At 40.2% G+C, this 15,216-nt stretch overlaps 1 protein-coding gene across 4 annotated transcripts in view; it reads left to right on the top strand.

Annotated features, from left to right (window-relative positions):
• The window catches only part of FARS2 (phenylalanyl-tRNA synthetase 2, mitochondrial), a 247,055-nt gene extending 232,109 nt beyond the window's left edge, over nucleotides 1-14,946 (top strand). For all 4 annotated transcript variants that reach the window (XM_032181399.1, XM_032181400.1, XM_032181401.1 and 1 more), the window contains one exon: nucleotides 14,611-14,946. In XM_032181399.1, the coding sequence (XP_032037290.1) occupies nucleotides 14,611-14,749 (139 nt within the window). In that variant the 3' untranslated portion in view covers nucleotides 14,750-14,946. The remainder of the gene's footprint in view (nucleotides 1-14,610) is intronic.
• The last annotated feature ends 270 nt before the right edge of the window (nucleotides 14,947-15,216 follow it).

The following is a 15,216-nucleotide window of genomic DNA, read 5'->3' as shown; positions in this document are numbered from 1 at the left end:
CACAAGAATTAGGCAAAGTAGAGAACATGCTGGTGATCTTAAGGGAGTGGCCTCCAGGTGACTCTACCTGTAATCTCAGAAGGAGAATCTCCTCCTCTGTTTGTTACCATGATTCAAATGAAGAAGATGTACTAGCAGCGATGATGGTGTTTGAGGTCGGGCCACCAAATTGCTGCATCTTATGTATAATAAATACCAGTCTTTTCCTATATAACTCTGGAGTCAGTGATGTAGGAATAACTGAGCTGATTTCAGTAGTAGTTGCTGGCTGGGTGCAGCAGTATGCAAATTACAGTGGTATACCTACAAGTAAGGCACACATGTGGGACTGTGGTGCAGGAGAGCCTGTGGCATGTGTGTCTTTCTGCTACAACTTAGGCAGTCATGTCAGAAGTTGGATCTTTATTTTCTTTGAGGAGAAGTTTTGAGAAAATACTTCCTAAACCCTGTTTAAGAGAGTCTCCAGTTCAGGGAACAACAGCCTGCAGTACTTTCAAAGTGGTGCATGCCCCCATTAAGCCATTCTTTGTTACTGTACAGGCATAAGTCATAAATAATTTATTTGTTCCTTGGCAACTTCATATTTCATGTAGTAACAGAAGAACACATATGCAATGGAACTTTTATGAGATCAACATTTTATCCCTGAGAAAGATTTAGTAAACATCAAGATTACTGTGAAGCCAGTGATCTTATCAGTCCAGCAAACTTTCAAAGGTTACTAGAAGACTAGCCTCTGCAGCAATGGCTATGAATGTATGTATATGTTTACATGCATGTATTCTTATACAGGTACACAGGGTTGTTTTTCTTTGTAGCAGAGTCATGGCCTCTTATTCCCTACTGCAAAAGGCAGTGTTGGCAGAGAAATTTAAAGGCAGCTCTTTCCTTGCTGCTATTGTCTATAGAGAGAAGAGGTACAATAAGTGAATACAGAGCAGCAAGAGTGAATGAAGGTGGGGAAGCAGGATAACATGTATAAAGACAAGGAAGGCATGGTGATTATTCAGAGCAATATATTGAGGCTCCAGAAGACGAGATTTCTATTACATTTCTATGTATTCCTATTTTGAGATCAGCTGATCAGTAGTATGTCCTTGGACATGTCATTTCCTCTCTATTTGTCAGTTTCTCTACCTCCAACAAGACATGAAGTTAATCAGCTTCTATGTAGAAAGGCCATCATTGCCAGAGTAGCTGTCCTCACCAGGGCCAACCAGCCTTCATTCATGGACTGGTGTTTCTGATGTATCCCAGTCCCTAGACTTCCCCAAATTGCCTTCGGTTTTAGATTTCCAGCAGGCTTATTTGCAGCTTTGTTTTGTTAGAAGAAAGTCCTTGTCCTTCTCATTTTAAGATTGTCTGGATTTGAATGTGAATTCAGGTGGCTGAAAGCAAAGGGTTAAGTTCTTGATATAAAACCAGTAAAATACAAAAGGGAAAGCTTCAGTTCAGTGTATCAAGGATATACAGCATATTCTCTGGCTGTTCCTTGGAGCTTTCCTAAGGCATCTCTCAGCCCTGAAACAAAGGAGACAAACAGCTGAGTGACATTCTCCCTTTGGGTTACTGTCTTACAGAGTGGACTTTTCTGTTGTTTTTTTGTTTGTTTGTTTTGTTTTGTTTTGTTTTGTTTTCCATTGGCTCTAGGCACTGAAAAGTAACTTGGCAGCACTTCGCTTTCCTGTCTGTTGTATTTCAGCAGTGGTCTATAACACTAATGAAAGGGTTGCTGGCCTAGAGAGGTTGCATCGTTTTCAGAGAATTCGTTTCCCTTCTCAGTCTGTCAGTCTCTGCTGTCCCCTTCAAAAGCTTTCCCTGCTTGCTTTATTTCCTGGGAATGTGGTGTCTGTAACAGATTGCTTTTGCAACATATGGTAGCAATGGTTTCCATTTCCTACCTGCTTGGCTTCCTGAACCATTTTTTTCCCCATCTCCTTTTAATGCAATGGGATAAACAAACACATGATGCGTATTTGTTTGGAGCTATCTTTGCTACTCAAATAACTTCCTGCATTTTAAAGGCTGTTACATTTTATGCTAAAGAACTGAAGAGTACTGCCATGTAGTTCATCCTCCCACTCCAAAGGAGGATCAGCTCTACTTATAGCATTCCTGACAGACACTTGTATAACCAGTCCTTAAAGATTTCCAGCAATAAGGGACTACACTGCCTTTCCAAGCAAATTTTCAAGCAAAACATTACTGCAATTTGAGCCCATCACTTTCTTCTCCTGCCCTTTTAAATGTTGATGAACAGGTAATAACCTAACTGCATTTTATCTATTTGAAGGGTGTTTCCATGCTCTCTCTTCTTTAGGCTGAGCAACCAGCATTCTCTCAGTTTTTCCTTATAATTCCTGTTATCCAGACATCTGCTTATTCTCATTGCTTCCCAAAGATCTGCCTCCAGTTGCCTCACATCTTTCTTGAGGTGTGGAAAAGGTACCTCAGCAGAGCCAATAGCAGTGTTGAGTAGAGTGGAGTGGAAGAATGCCACTCTGACTGCATTCCTGCAATTCATCCAGAGTGCTGTTTGCTTAGCTGAAAGCAACACAAAAACGTCACAGATTCACCTTCAGATGGTGATTCTGTGCAGTCTTTACCTCCTTTGTGCAGGATTGCTCCTTACCCAGTTGTTTCCCATCCTTCATGAGTGCACAATACAGAAGCTTGCACTTGCGCTGATTGAGTCGTGTCTTTCAGCTTTTCCAGTTTGTCAAGATTATTCTGAATTCTAATTTTGTCAACAAAAATATTTTCTGTTTTACCCAGCTTAATGTAATTTGCTGATTAACAAACACTTCTGCTGCATCACCTATTCCATTAATGAAACTATTCCATCGTACGGGAGCTAGGATGAAGAACCCTATTAGAAGGATCCTTCACATTTGGCTGTGAACTAGGGGTGACTACTTCCAGAAGCAACAAATTATTGGCAGCTCCTCCAGCTGTTTGGGATATCACGTTTTAGTAGCAGTCATGTTGATTACCAGTTTGTTCATCTACCTTCATGCAGCTCCCTCCAAGGTGAAACATTTATGAAGACAAATTTTGTACTACCTAATTTTGTCAACTTTATTTAGTATTTTTCTTCTTTTTTACATTTTTTGTTAAAACCTTAAAATACCTTTCCCAATGTTTTTGTTTTTGTTTTTTGATGTCTGCAGCTTCTTATTTTTTTCCATATTTTATGGATTATTAATTCTAAACCTTTTTCTCTTATCTGGTTTAGCAGACTGGGAAGATACATGCTGTACTCACATACACAACCCTACATGTACGTTTGCACCACCATGGTTTTGCTTCTTCCTGCAGTTTATTGATACATTTATTGATTATTGCTCTATTAGCCTGTTACCCCTGTATAGAGGGAAATCAGATTGTTTTGGCTGGATTTGCTTGATATTTCCATGTCTTCTGTTATTGTTGTTGTTGTTTTTGTTTGTTTGGTTGGTTTGGTTTTGGTTTGTTTGGTTTTTTTTGGTTTGTTTGTTTTGTTATTTTTTGTCTTACATCATTGGTGTGCTTACAAGTGGTTTGGTTATCTGCACCAGAGTCTTTCTGGGAATGTGAAGTAAAAACAGCTGGTCTAGAGCTCCCCTGGATTTCTATTGGTTGTTTTCTTCCTTCCTTCCTTCCTTCCTTCCTTCCTTCCTTCCTTCCTTCCTTCCTTCCTTCCTTCCTTCCTCCCTCCCTCCCTCCCTTTTTTTTTTTTTCAGAAATAAACACTCTGTTTGACCTTTTCCAAACATTTGGTACCTTACTTGCCTTCTATGAACTCACAGAGACAACTGATAACAGCTCTGAGACTTTTTCCACTCATTCCTAAAGTATCTTAGGGCAAAGTTCATCAGGCTTGGACAATTTAAGAACATTTGATTTACTCTAGTGCTCCCTGTGTATTCCCTACTCTGGGCTGAAATCTTATCCCTTCTTTGCTGGTAATAATTCCCGCTAGTCAGAGGATCAGATGCCCTTTTTTGCAAAGGAAAAACGTTATTTTGATCTTTCTAATGCTATGTATGAATGGTTTTCTTTCCTTTCTGGAGTAGTAAACCAATAATTTCATTGTGCTTACTAATGAAGCATCTCATTTTGTGCCCTGACCTTTTAGTCTACATGCCTACATGGTGTTTTGTTATGTGATGCTCATACAATCTTATCATAAGAGGTATTCACATTGCAAGCATCATATCATTGCTCACAGTTTGTTTTTTGTTTTTGTTTTTCACAAAGAGTAGGCGTTAACATTAATGATATAGATGCCAAACATAGCAGTTAGAGTTTTCCAAAGTAGTGCTCATTTTGACAGGTGTAAAAGTTCTGGCCAGTGCACTTAATTGCTACACGTTGTCCTCATTTAGCTATTTTCAGTACAGCTCTGACATTCCCTGCTCCCCTTATATTCAAAATAACCAAGCAAGCCTCACCTACAACACACGGGCTTTTCGTTGTACATGGTGGTGTGAGTGTATTATCCACGCAGATAGGACCCAGCAAGGGGTTTTTGGTTGGCTGGTTGGTTGTTTTTGTTTGTTTGTTTGTTTGTTTAACCTGTTTAGCAGCCAGACAGTTTGCTTGTGTGTTAACAGCAGTTTAATCTGCTGGCCAATAGTCATCCTTGCTTTGAGGACTTTTTCTGAGTTGTCTTCCCAGGGCAGCAACTGTCAGAAAAGCAATAAGAACAGGTTTCTTGTGACTGTCTGCGTGAAACCAAACTACCCTCAGGGAGGGAAAGTGGGGAATTTCTGTATCTCCAAAACAAATCCAGTTAGACGGATTAGGACTCATAAAACCTGACAATTCTGAGAGAAAAATAACGTATGGAGTGGAAGGAGGTAGTAAACAACACTTAATTGTGGAGCAGCTGCGAAATTTCCACTAGGTTTAGCAGATACTGTGTAAGCAGGCCTATTGAGTACCCCCTGTACTTGCACACACACAGGTGTGAATGTTTTAAAGTTGTCTTTGAATGCTGCAGGCTGCCTGGGGGGGGACAGGTGCTTTTAATTTGTTGCTTTTATCCAAAAAGGGCAAGTGATTTCTCTCCACTTTTACTCCTGATTTTAAAGACCCTTCTGTCTTCCTGTTAGCTTCTCTCTTCCTGTTACTTCCATCTTAACCACCTAACTCTTGAGTGTGGTGAGGACAAAACCAGTAATCTCAATGACGAAGTCTACATAAATACCTGAAACAACATTCAGTCCTTGCGATGCACTTGTCTGCCACCTAACTTTGTAGACCATGATTTCTCTGAGTGCTCAACAGAGATGCTTCTGAACCTGCTGTCACTCCAATCCATCTTTATTTCTTAGGAGAATGAATTGTTTAAAATTTTCATACAAATTCCCTTTTCCTCGATTATGAAATATATTTTAATTTGACAGCAATGTTATTTTTAGTAATACTTTTTGTAGCCTTTAGTATTAACATGTAGTTGGGGGGAAAAAACTGCTAAATATTTATACTTCTCTTCTTTGATCTTTCACTCAGAAGAACTGAAAAGGTATCACACTTAACATTTTTATTATAAATATTTCAGATAACGTTTGAAAGAGGCCAAATTCACCTCTCGCATCGGATTTGTTCAACTTATTGAGATAGGTTGTCACTCCTTAATGCTTCCAGATGGCAATTCAGTTGCCAATAGTTGGAAACTTTTGGGTGACACTGTTATGACTAATCACCAGTGACAGAACCATTAAATATTGCTTTTTGACAGAAGTAAGACCAAACCCTCTTCCTTCCTTCTACTTGCATGCTGTGTCTGAGGGGGAGGTAAATATAGTATCTTCACACAAGAAGCACAATAACTCTGCAAAAGCAGTGCACCTTCCAACAGTACATTTTGCAAGCAGGTTGTGTCCCTCACCTTTTCCAGTGGTAGCCAGTTGTGCTGGAAGGCAGTGCGCTGTCCTGTCTAAGTCATGGAGTTCTGCCAGATCCACAGAGCCTGTTGCTGCCAGAGCTGCCTCATTCTCCATTTAAATTGTTTGTGATTTAGGAGGTCAAGAGAAACGTGGAGAAAGTGGGAGAGCCAGCAGTGACAGAAAGTATGTTGATTAGTTGTTCTTTTACTCACTGAAAATGTACATTCTTCTGTGAGAATTCAATATTATTTGCTGGCTAGCAGTCAAAACACTTCAGCTGTCAGCACTGCAAGGACTTTCAGGTGTTGCATGCTTCTGTTCTCAGTATGCTCTGATTCTTCATCAGCTGTGTCAACCGAGCTTCTTTTCTAGAGAGCGGCGTGATTCATCATAGGAGTTTTTGGCCTTGGCCTCTCATGGGAGATACAGTCTTGCCATGGCTTCTGAACCACACAGGGAAAGAGAAGGTCAGGGAGCTTAGATAGCAATTCCTATGAGGCCCCGTATCCAAACTGAGTTACTTTGTTCTTTTGGTTGCTGGATTGGCAAATGATTTAGCTTATTGTAGTCAAACTTCAATCAAAAAATAACAGGAAGTATTACCCCTTGTATTTTATTTTGGTGAAAAAATCATTAGGCATTGAAAAGCATTTGACACTGAACCTTCACAGTTAAATGTAGGGAAAGTGAAGCTATACAAAACTCTGTGCTGTATACAGAACAGGTGTTCTGTCTTGCGTGATGCTGAGACTAGCATTTTTTCTCTTATTTTCAGCATCCAATTATTTTTCTATGTTTAGTACATAATTAAATGTCCCAAATATTTTACCAAACAACCTTCACATTTGCCACTGCAATGGGTAGCAGTTATTTCGCTGGATTTTGTATGTGTGTTTTTGTATCAGAATGTGTGCTTTTTCCTATCTGTATTCCACCTGTGCAGTCCTTGGATCTGTCATAGTGATAACCCTGAAGAAGAAGTAGGTTTATTTTATCATATTCTGAGCCACAATGGCTTGCACACATTCTGATCTTTGTGTGCATGCCCACTGCAGGGCTTCCTTTTATTCCTGAAAGCCTCAGCCTTGGTAAGTTGAGAGAGTCATTCCATTAAAAGTACATAAAGTTGCATCTCTCTGGCATGATGAGTGCTCCAGGGTTACTATGCTGACAGCAAAGCAAGTCTTGAAGACATTCAGCCTCCAGCCTATTCTTAAATCTTCCTGGATTTAAGCAGGATTTTGAACTGACTCACTAGATGGAGTGGTGGGCCCTTAGAAACTGAAGTGGCCTGGTGTGATTGGAGAGAGCAAAATTTCCCTGACTAAGGGAAATTCCAAATCTAAATCTCTGTGGAATTAATTCCTTAGTGTTGGTATGGATCAGATATGATGGGAATTTTGTCTTGTCTTTTGTCTTTTTGTCTGTGCTTGATAAATATTTTTCCCAAAGAGAGGGAGATTGGAGAAGGACAAGCATTGATACTGGAATCCATACCCTTGAGAACTGGTTTTACACCTACTTTACAACCATTGATAATTGCTTTCTTCAAGAAATCAATGAGTTGTATTAAAAAAGAAGGAGAAAAAAAAAAAAAAAAAAAGCATGAAACAAAAACACCAATCCCAAACCCTACAGCTTTGCAATTTTTTTCTGGTTTTCCATGGCAGCAAAAGTCTGTGTCATGGTTAGCTTGTGATCCTGTGGGGACTTCAGATACTCTTTTGGTGTAATGGAGAATGATATTGTTCTTCCTATACTTCACACTAGTGGTATTTTGTCATTGCTTGAATGTAATGGATTCCATTACTTTTGGAGCTGTGAGGCTTAAGAGCTCTTTAATGGGAAGTGCTTGGATCTGAGATGGGTTGACTGTATTGTTGGCTGGTTACTGAGACAGCTATAACAGTGCACAAGGGAAATATTCTTTCAGTTTTTTTGTGCAACTTGCTCCATTTACAAGAGTTCCTTCTGCTTGGGAACTGATGGAAAAAAGCCCTGCACCACCCTCACATTAGTTCTTCTTTTGCTGACATTCAACAGGCCAAGGTGGCCTCTTGAAATGAGAAAAGGTAGCTAGAGGCCAAAGTGCTGAGCCAATGCACAAATAATTGGTTGAATTGTTTCAATTAACTTTTAGTGAATGCATCTAACAGCCAAGAGACTTCCTACTCTGGGTGATGCTTGTGAAACATTTTTTCAGTATATAGTGGTGTCTCTTCTGGCATGTAAGAAATTAGGTGACAGCTTTAGGTAGAAAAGGAAAGTCATGATATACAATGGGTTCATACTTGACAAGAGCCATAATGACAATGGTTTAGTTCCTATTTAAGGCTACATGACAGTGTCTTAGTGACCGAGAAGCTGAAAATATTTGAGTGCTTGCATTTTTCATCCATCTTTCATTAACTTAAATAGCAGGTGTTATTTATGTGCTTTGCCACTGCATCCCATACCATGCTCTTTATTTCTCTCAATAACATGGCTATTAACAGAATTTTGACACTTTTTTTTTTTTTAAATTAAGAGAAAAGCTTAAAAATGATTTAATATTATAGAAAGAATGAATGTGAAGGCCAGAGGTTCAGAGTATTCAGATACAGATTTCACCAAGTCCAAATAGAAAACAGCAAAAAGTCCATTACAGTCTCAAGTTTGTGAAATTTAATAGCAATCTGTTTGGTCCAATTGTCAGTCCAATTGTCATATTCACTATGTCAGTGAACATGCATCTCTTTTAAAACTAAAAAACAAGAAAAGACCCATAGTGGTCAAGTAATGTTGATGGTCTCAACACAGTTATGTTGACCTGAACTATTTTTGAAACTGAATCATTCTGCCAGGTGTTAGCTGGAAAAGCTCTGCAACAGAAATGACCATTCCCTGCTTTCAGTTGGTTTAAGCCAATTCTGTCTTCTGGAGGTTATCTAGTGCCTTTCACTGGCATCAAAGTTACCTTAAACAAAAACATATCCATTTTTTAAAGTGCACTTTTTTTTTTTTTGTGTGTGTGTGTGTGTGTACAATACACTCTTCTAGAGAAATGGAGTATTAGCATTTGAAAGGACCGATGAGAACGCATCTTTGGGAATGGCCTTTGTTCAGAAAATTACGGGTATATTCTACATGCATATCACCATGGTAATTGAATTATTTGCCATTGACAGTAAGGGATATAGCACAAGCCTTTTGCCATTTTCCATGATGTGGTTCCTAGCAAAGAGTGCTATTTGTCAATTTAAAATTTATAGTATGACATTTAGCAGTTGTGCCTACTGTCATAGTGGACGTGGTCTGAAAGCATGGAACAAAAAGGAAAAGGTAATTACCTCTTCTCTGTGCTGTTGGATGCTGAAGTCTTTTCTGTCTTTTTAAGACAGGCATGTGGAGAAGCAAAAGTAAATAGGGAAAGAAGAAGCTTTGGCTGGATAGATTCTTCAGAGCGAGTTTTTAGCTGTGTCGAATGAGTTTCATGCAGGCACTGGGGCCAAAATCTACCAAGCATGGGAGGCCTTCCTTCCCATAGATTTCAGAGAAAAAAATGTAGTTGGCTCTTTCTGACTTGGATATCTAAACTATGCTCTCTCCTTATTAGTCTTGTTGGAAACCACCACATGGAAACACAGACAGATACGGCTGTGCATTCAGCTTCTATTGGCTTTCCTGAAAGTGTTTTGGTGAGATGATGGAAAAGATTTCTGTGGAGTCACTAGGGGCTAAACATCAAATCTGTGGCCTGCATTGCTCAGTGCAGGAAAGTTTTACCTACCTTAAACTCAAGGTGTATTTTCTGTTCTAAATGAAGTCAGACTCCATGTCTGAAGAAAGCAAGGATGAGTTGAGAATATCTATCTACGTGTTTGGTATTCTTGCAGTTTAGTATTTCTCCCCATTTCAGCTTACAACAAGAACCATTCTGGAACTTTGATCCACAATGCAAGACCTGATCACTCTGAAATATGTAGGTGGTCACTGAGTACCGTGTAAACATTTATGTAAGGTAATTACATGGTGACTCTTTCTTTGGGATATAGGATGAAAACTGATGTGGCAGGAATTGGGAGAGCCTCGAAGAACCTCATTCACACAACTCAGTTAACATAGAGAAAAGAATCTTGAATGCTTGTGTTACAGTATAGGTCTTTCATTTCAAAAAATACCGTGTAGGAAAAGGTACAATATGGATATGGCACTGAATAGTACTGCTTAGTGCCTTGCTCAGAGAACAAAAGAGAGAGTACTCATTTTTGCTCCTTGATGCTGTGGGAGATTCTCATCTCTACTTTTCTATTCCTCAAAGTAAGCTTTCTAGAAAAATGTCTGGTTCTCTGTTGTCCTTACCCATTTAAGAGCAGGGCTAACCTCCATACAGAAGTCTCTGTGCTTTTGTGATTTAAGACAGATATAAAGTAGAACACAGTTTAAAAGTGCAGTGCTTTTTCTTTCCCCTTCAACTCCCTGATGCCCTTTATCTCCTTCTTCAAGTGCAGGACGGGGAATTCTTGCTACAGGATTGCACATAGGTGAGCCAATACCAGACATTTATTCTTTAGGTAACATTTTGGCTACCAAATGACCCCATGTCTTACTTTATCTAGCCACTGAGGCAGGTTGCCCAGTGGCTGTGTGCAGATATGTTGCTGTTGGTACCTTCTGGGGTCAGCTTTATAGACAAATTGTATTTAAAACATCATTCAGTGGACTTCCATGCAGGTGAAGATAATGCACAGTTATTAATTTTTATTGCCTAACATAGCCTTTCATTCTAGCCCTGAATCCAGTGTCAGGTTGCTTTCGTGGTCATTTTATAGGATAACGGGAAGACCGATGCCCCTTTATTTCTTGCTGTGCTCAGTTATCAGGCTGAAATATCAAAACATATACGCTGACCTTCAGGGTGGCCTCATGCAGTGAATCTGACCAGGCAGCGAGTAGTTCTCTAGCACATGGAGGAAGCTGTGTGCCAGTTCCTTAATATCAAGAGGCAAAGCTGTTTCCTCTAAAAAAAAACACATGAAAGGGTGTTAGACATTGTTTCACCTCAGTGTTTATTCACTGACTGTAATCCTGTTTCATCCGGTGGCCTCAGAATACATCCCCATCTTCTTTTTCCCTTTGAGCAGTGCTTCACTGTATTCACTGCATTTCATTACCTGAAAGCCGCAGGCTGGTGCAGAGGAGACTTGTGACACTGAGATCAGCTAAAGCCTAATGGGAGAGAAGGAGTCCGCGTGACTGCAAGCTGCGTGGAATTGTCTGGAGGTGCAGCTTAGGTAAATAAAGCCTAATACACTCACCGTTAAGCTGCTTCTTCTTTTATTTTTTTATTTTATTTTTTATTTTTTTTTAACCTGGTGAAGCTGCTGTTCTCGGTTTTGGCCTCACATTTTCTGTTGCTTGGGATAGAGAGCTAGAGAGCTGCTTCTTCTGTATCATCAGGCTGCAGCATGACAAGCAGGAGAGAGTCCACTATGCAGTAGCTGAGCTATCTTTAAGGTAGGCAAACACTCTGTGACTCTGAGCATCCTTGCAGAACACAAGCATATCAAGAAAGGAAATCAGCAAATGTATTATTTGCTGACAAAAATTGTTTCCAATCGCAGTTGATGGCAGTGATAAATCTCATTGTCCTAGTATTTTCATTTGAGGGGCAGAGTAGGTATTGAGGTGTAAAAGACCAAGAAGTACTTGTCCCCATCTGCCTTGGAAAGTTAGTTAATGCTACTCTGAAAGCAATGCTGAAGTTTTCTGAGACTTATAGCTTGTCTTTATGGAAATATCATTAATCCCTTTTACTCTTTTTAATTAGTAATAAAGATGCAATTAATTCTAGCTAAAAGGACGAGAGAAAAATACAACATACCAACCATGTGAGTGATGTGTAGCCAGCCATATGTAGTAGCATTTATATCATTGTTCGGCTATAATTACAATTAGATTAATTACACATAATGCAATCCAATGCCTAACTGCAGTTACATCTAACCAAACACCAGTCCAGTGTTGCTCTGTAAGACCTCTGTCTTTTCGGAGTTTAAGTGCATCCTAAAGATGCTGTTTTCCACAACACCCACAAGAAACTATTGCATCATGTTGTGACCTATTTAATTTGCCCATGAATGAACTGCTCGCTAGGATGGATGGAGAGGGTTATGTAAACACATGGGACAGGAGAAATCATTACCTTCAGTAAACCATGACCAGTCAAGAAACAGTGGTAGTTGTTACCCCTACCACAGCTTAGAAATGGTAAGCAAACTTGTGTTGACATCCCATTAAATGATAGTACTGAGTTTTCCATCGTGAGATTTATTCTCTGTATATACAAGAGTTCAGGATTGGGCTTGTGACTGTACAGCTTCTAAAGGGATTTTCAGTCGGAGCAATTTGGAAATGTTTTTGTTCAGGTAGGTTGCTGTAACACCTTTAAAAGCTGAAGCACAACGATCTGTTCTCTGCCAGCCTGGTTTTGATTTTTATTTTTTTTTTCTGTTGAGCCCAAATCTTACTCCAATTTCTCTCTTTCAATATAACATCTGGCCAAACCCCTCTTGTCCAATTTCCATGCTTCTCCCAGATCTCTCTTCTCAACTGCTTTGCAGTGGTGGAGCAGAGCAGAGCAACACTTTCTCTGCAGTTACACCTCCCCCTCTTTTTTTGAAGATCACTTTTCTACAGCGTTTATCCTGCACCTTGGGAAAGCTCTTGGCTGGTTTTTAGCAGTTAACTGCAGTCAGCTAACATCTCATGAAATGTAGTTTGCCCTTTCTTGTACTAGTCAGATTTAACTTGCTTCATCTTCAGAGAACACACCCACAAAATGGAGAAATGCTTTATTTTGAAATAATCTTTTTGTTGTAAACTGCCAGTGAGAGCAGGGCAAGCTTCCCACCAAAGTTGAATGAGACAAAGTTGGTATCAAATAGCTGTTCTGAGATAAAAACTACCTGTGCCTATTTCTTGTAGGATCTATGTTGAAATGAGTATCTTGAGAGATTTATCTTTGTACACGAGCACATATAACTTTAGTTTTAATCAAGTAGTCATAATAAACATGATATCTGACCTGAAACATTTTCAGGAAAGAGATGATCTGAAGCTTGATGAATGCCTCTGTGCACCATTAAATGCAAATTTCTGCTAGTCTGGGAGATCCTTCCATCTAGTACTTGATCTCCAGTTTCCCTTTATTTTTCCCTCTTAGATTTTCCTTCTTTCACTGCAGTGGTTACCTTTGAAAGTAGAAGCTGTGTGGGCTCCATTTGAAACCAAAAAAAAAAAAAAGGATGCATCATCTGCCGTGTAAATGCAGTAATACAAGCACTGCAATTATAGAGCCCTTTTGTGCAGGAGCTACGTACTCTGGCCTATTTTTGATGGAGAGCAAGACAGCCAGCCTGTCACATGCCTTTCTTTCTCTTCACACAGACTTTTTCTTTCTTATTCAGCTTATTGGTTTGTCCTAGTTTTGTGTTACCTTGTCTTTGCCCAACTCAGCAACTGTTAAATATATATATATTTTAATTTTTAATTTCCATCATTCCCTCTTTCTTTGTGCTGGTCTCTTTTGCCTTTTCCTTTCCACAGCAAGGGGTAAGAAATGTTGACATTTGTGCCTGCTATCATGTCATGCCCTGTTTCTTCCTGAGTTTGCTGGGCTGCCCCTGCTTCGCTAGGCCAGCCTCGTGGTGTGTGGTGTTGGCAGTTCCTTTTGTGGCCACTTTTACAGGAAAGCCATCCTGAGCAGCTCTGTGAGGGCTGCTGCCCTACCTCACAGCAACTGCTGGGGAGGCCGGCTTCTTCCCTTCACGCCAGGGTGCATCCACCATTTTGTCCACGGAGCAGGAGGGCAATGTCCCACATCACCTCAGCTGCAAAATGAATGTTTTACTCTGTGTTTGCGGCTGTGTCTGGAGCCCCCTCCTCTGTGCTGGAGGCTGGATATCAAGGCTTGAGATGCCCTGCATTAGCTAACAGCTTGCCAGCACGTGGAGATTGAGCAGTGTTTTCCTTAGTCTGTCATGGCCAGCCCCACCGGCCTGAGGGGAATATGTGTGCACAGTGCTCCCTAGAGACTGCCATGTTAGCACCAAAATGAGCGAGTTACAGTGTCAGCAGAGTTCAGTCATGTTAGCATAGCCCTACTCCTGGACTTGTTTACCCTGGTAAGAAGCTGACACACCTCAGTACTCAGCTGAAGTTAACTCATACAGGGCTGGCTGGCAGCTCCTGCTCAGCCTTGCTCTTTGTCAGTCTTGGCTGTGACACAGGCAGCCCTTTTGCTTTTATTTTTAACTATCTAAACTTCCTAGTGGAGAGCTGGTTCAGTGACCCAGAAGAGGTCTGTGTCCTATTGTGAAGCACATTTGAATGTAGAAAGCCAAGCAGTTTATCTCAAAGTTGGTTGTTTTTTTTTGTTCTGTTTTTTGTTTGTTTGTTTGTTGTGTGTTTTTTTTCAGTATGAGTATCTGGCAGAGGGTGGGAGAAGAGAAGGACCCAGAGCAAAAACAAGTGGAAATGTGAGGTGGACTTCAGTAAAATCCACCGCCAAAATTAAAATTCAGCTCAATCCCACCTCTCCAGACTGTGTACTTTAGCATTAAGATGATTTTCAAGCAACAGGAATAAAATTAGACTGCAAATAAAAAAATGCTCCAGGGGGTAAGTGTTCAGCCTCGAGTATTTGCATTTGTAGGCACATGTATTTATGGTTCCTCTTTTGGTTTATATTTTGTAGGACAAAGAAGGTCAGCCATTGCTACCGTATTGTTTACCGTCACCCGGAGAGGACTTTAACGCAGAACGAGGTGCATCGTATCCATCAAGCTATTGAAGAATCAGCAGTTCGAGAACTTGGGGTTGAGGGCAGGTTCTAGCATTGTTGGTCTGAAGCCCTAATGACAGTTGCTTTCTCTCTCTCCTCCCCCCCCCCCTTGTTTCTTTTTATCTGTTTGGGGTGGGGAGTACAAGTAAAGAAGGATTCTGTGACTGAACGTAGCACATGGAAAACAATTGATAAATAAGCAATGGTAAAACTACCAAATAATAAACATTACTACTGAGAAATCACTGACAAAGCACTGGTGCTTTATTTTAAGAAAGGGGGGAACAACAGTAATGTAAGATTTCCCGCCTGCTACAATAAGGAATACACTGTCTGGTGGTTTTCTGTGTTGTTAATTGGTCCCTGGGTTCCATTAAACTGTAAATACTTGGCATTATTTCTGGGTTGACAGGATCTTCTGTCCGTGTAACGAGTGAAGCAAAACAGAGACTCAGCTTAGCTCAGGGAAGAAAAACTATTTTATCCTTCCACCCCTCCCTCTTTCTTAATAAGGAACGG

Source organism: Aythya fuligula, chromosome 2 (genome assembly GCF_009819795.1).
Source record: "Aythya fuligula isolate bAytFul2 chromosome 2, bAytFul2.pri, whole genome shotgun sequence".
Lineage (NCBI taxonomy): Eukaryota > Metazoa > Chordata > Aves > Anseriformes > Anatidae > Aythya > Aythya fuligula.
Note: the sequence above shows the minus strand (reverse complement) of the source record. Positions and strands in the feature narration are given on the sequence as shown.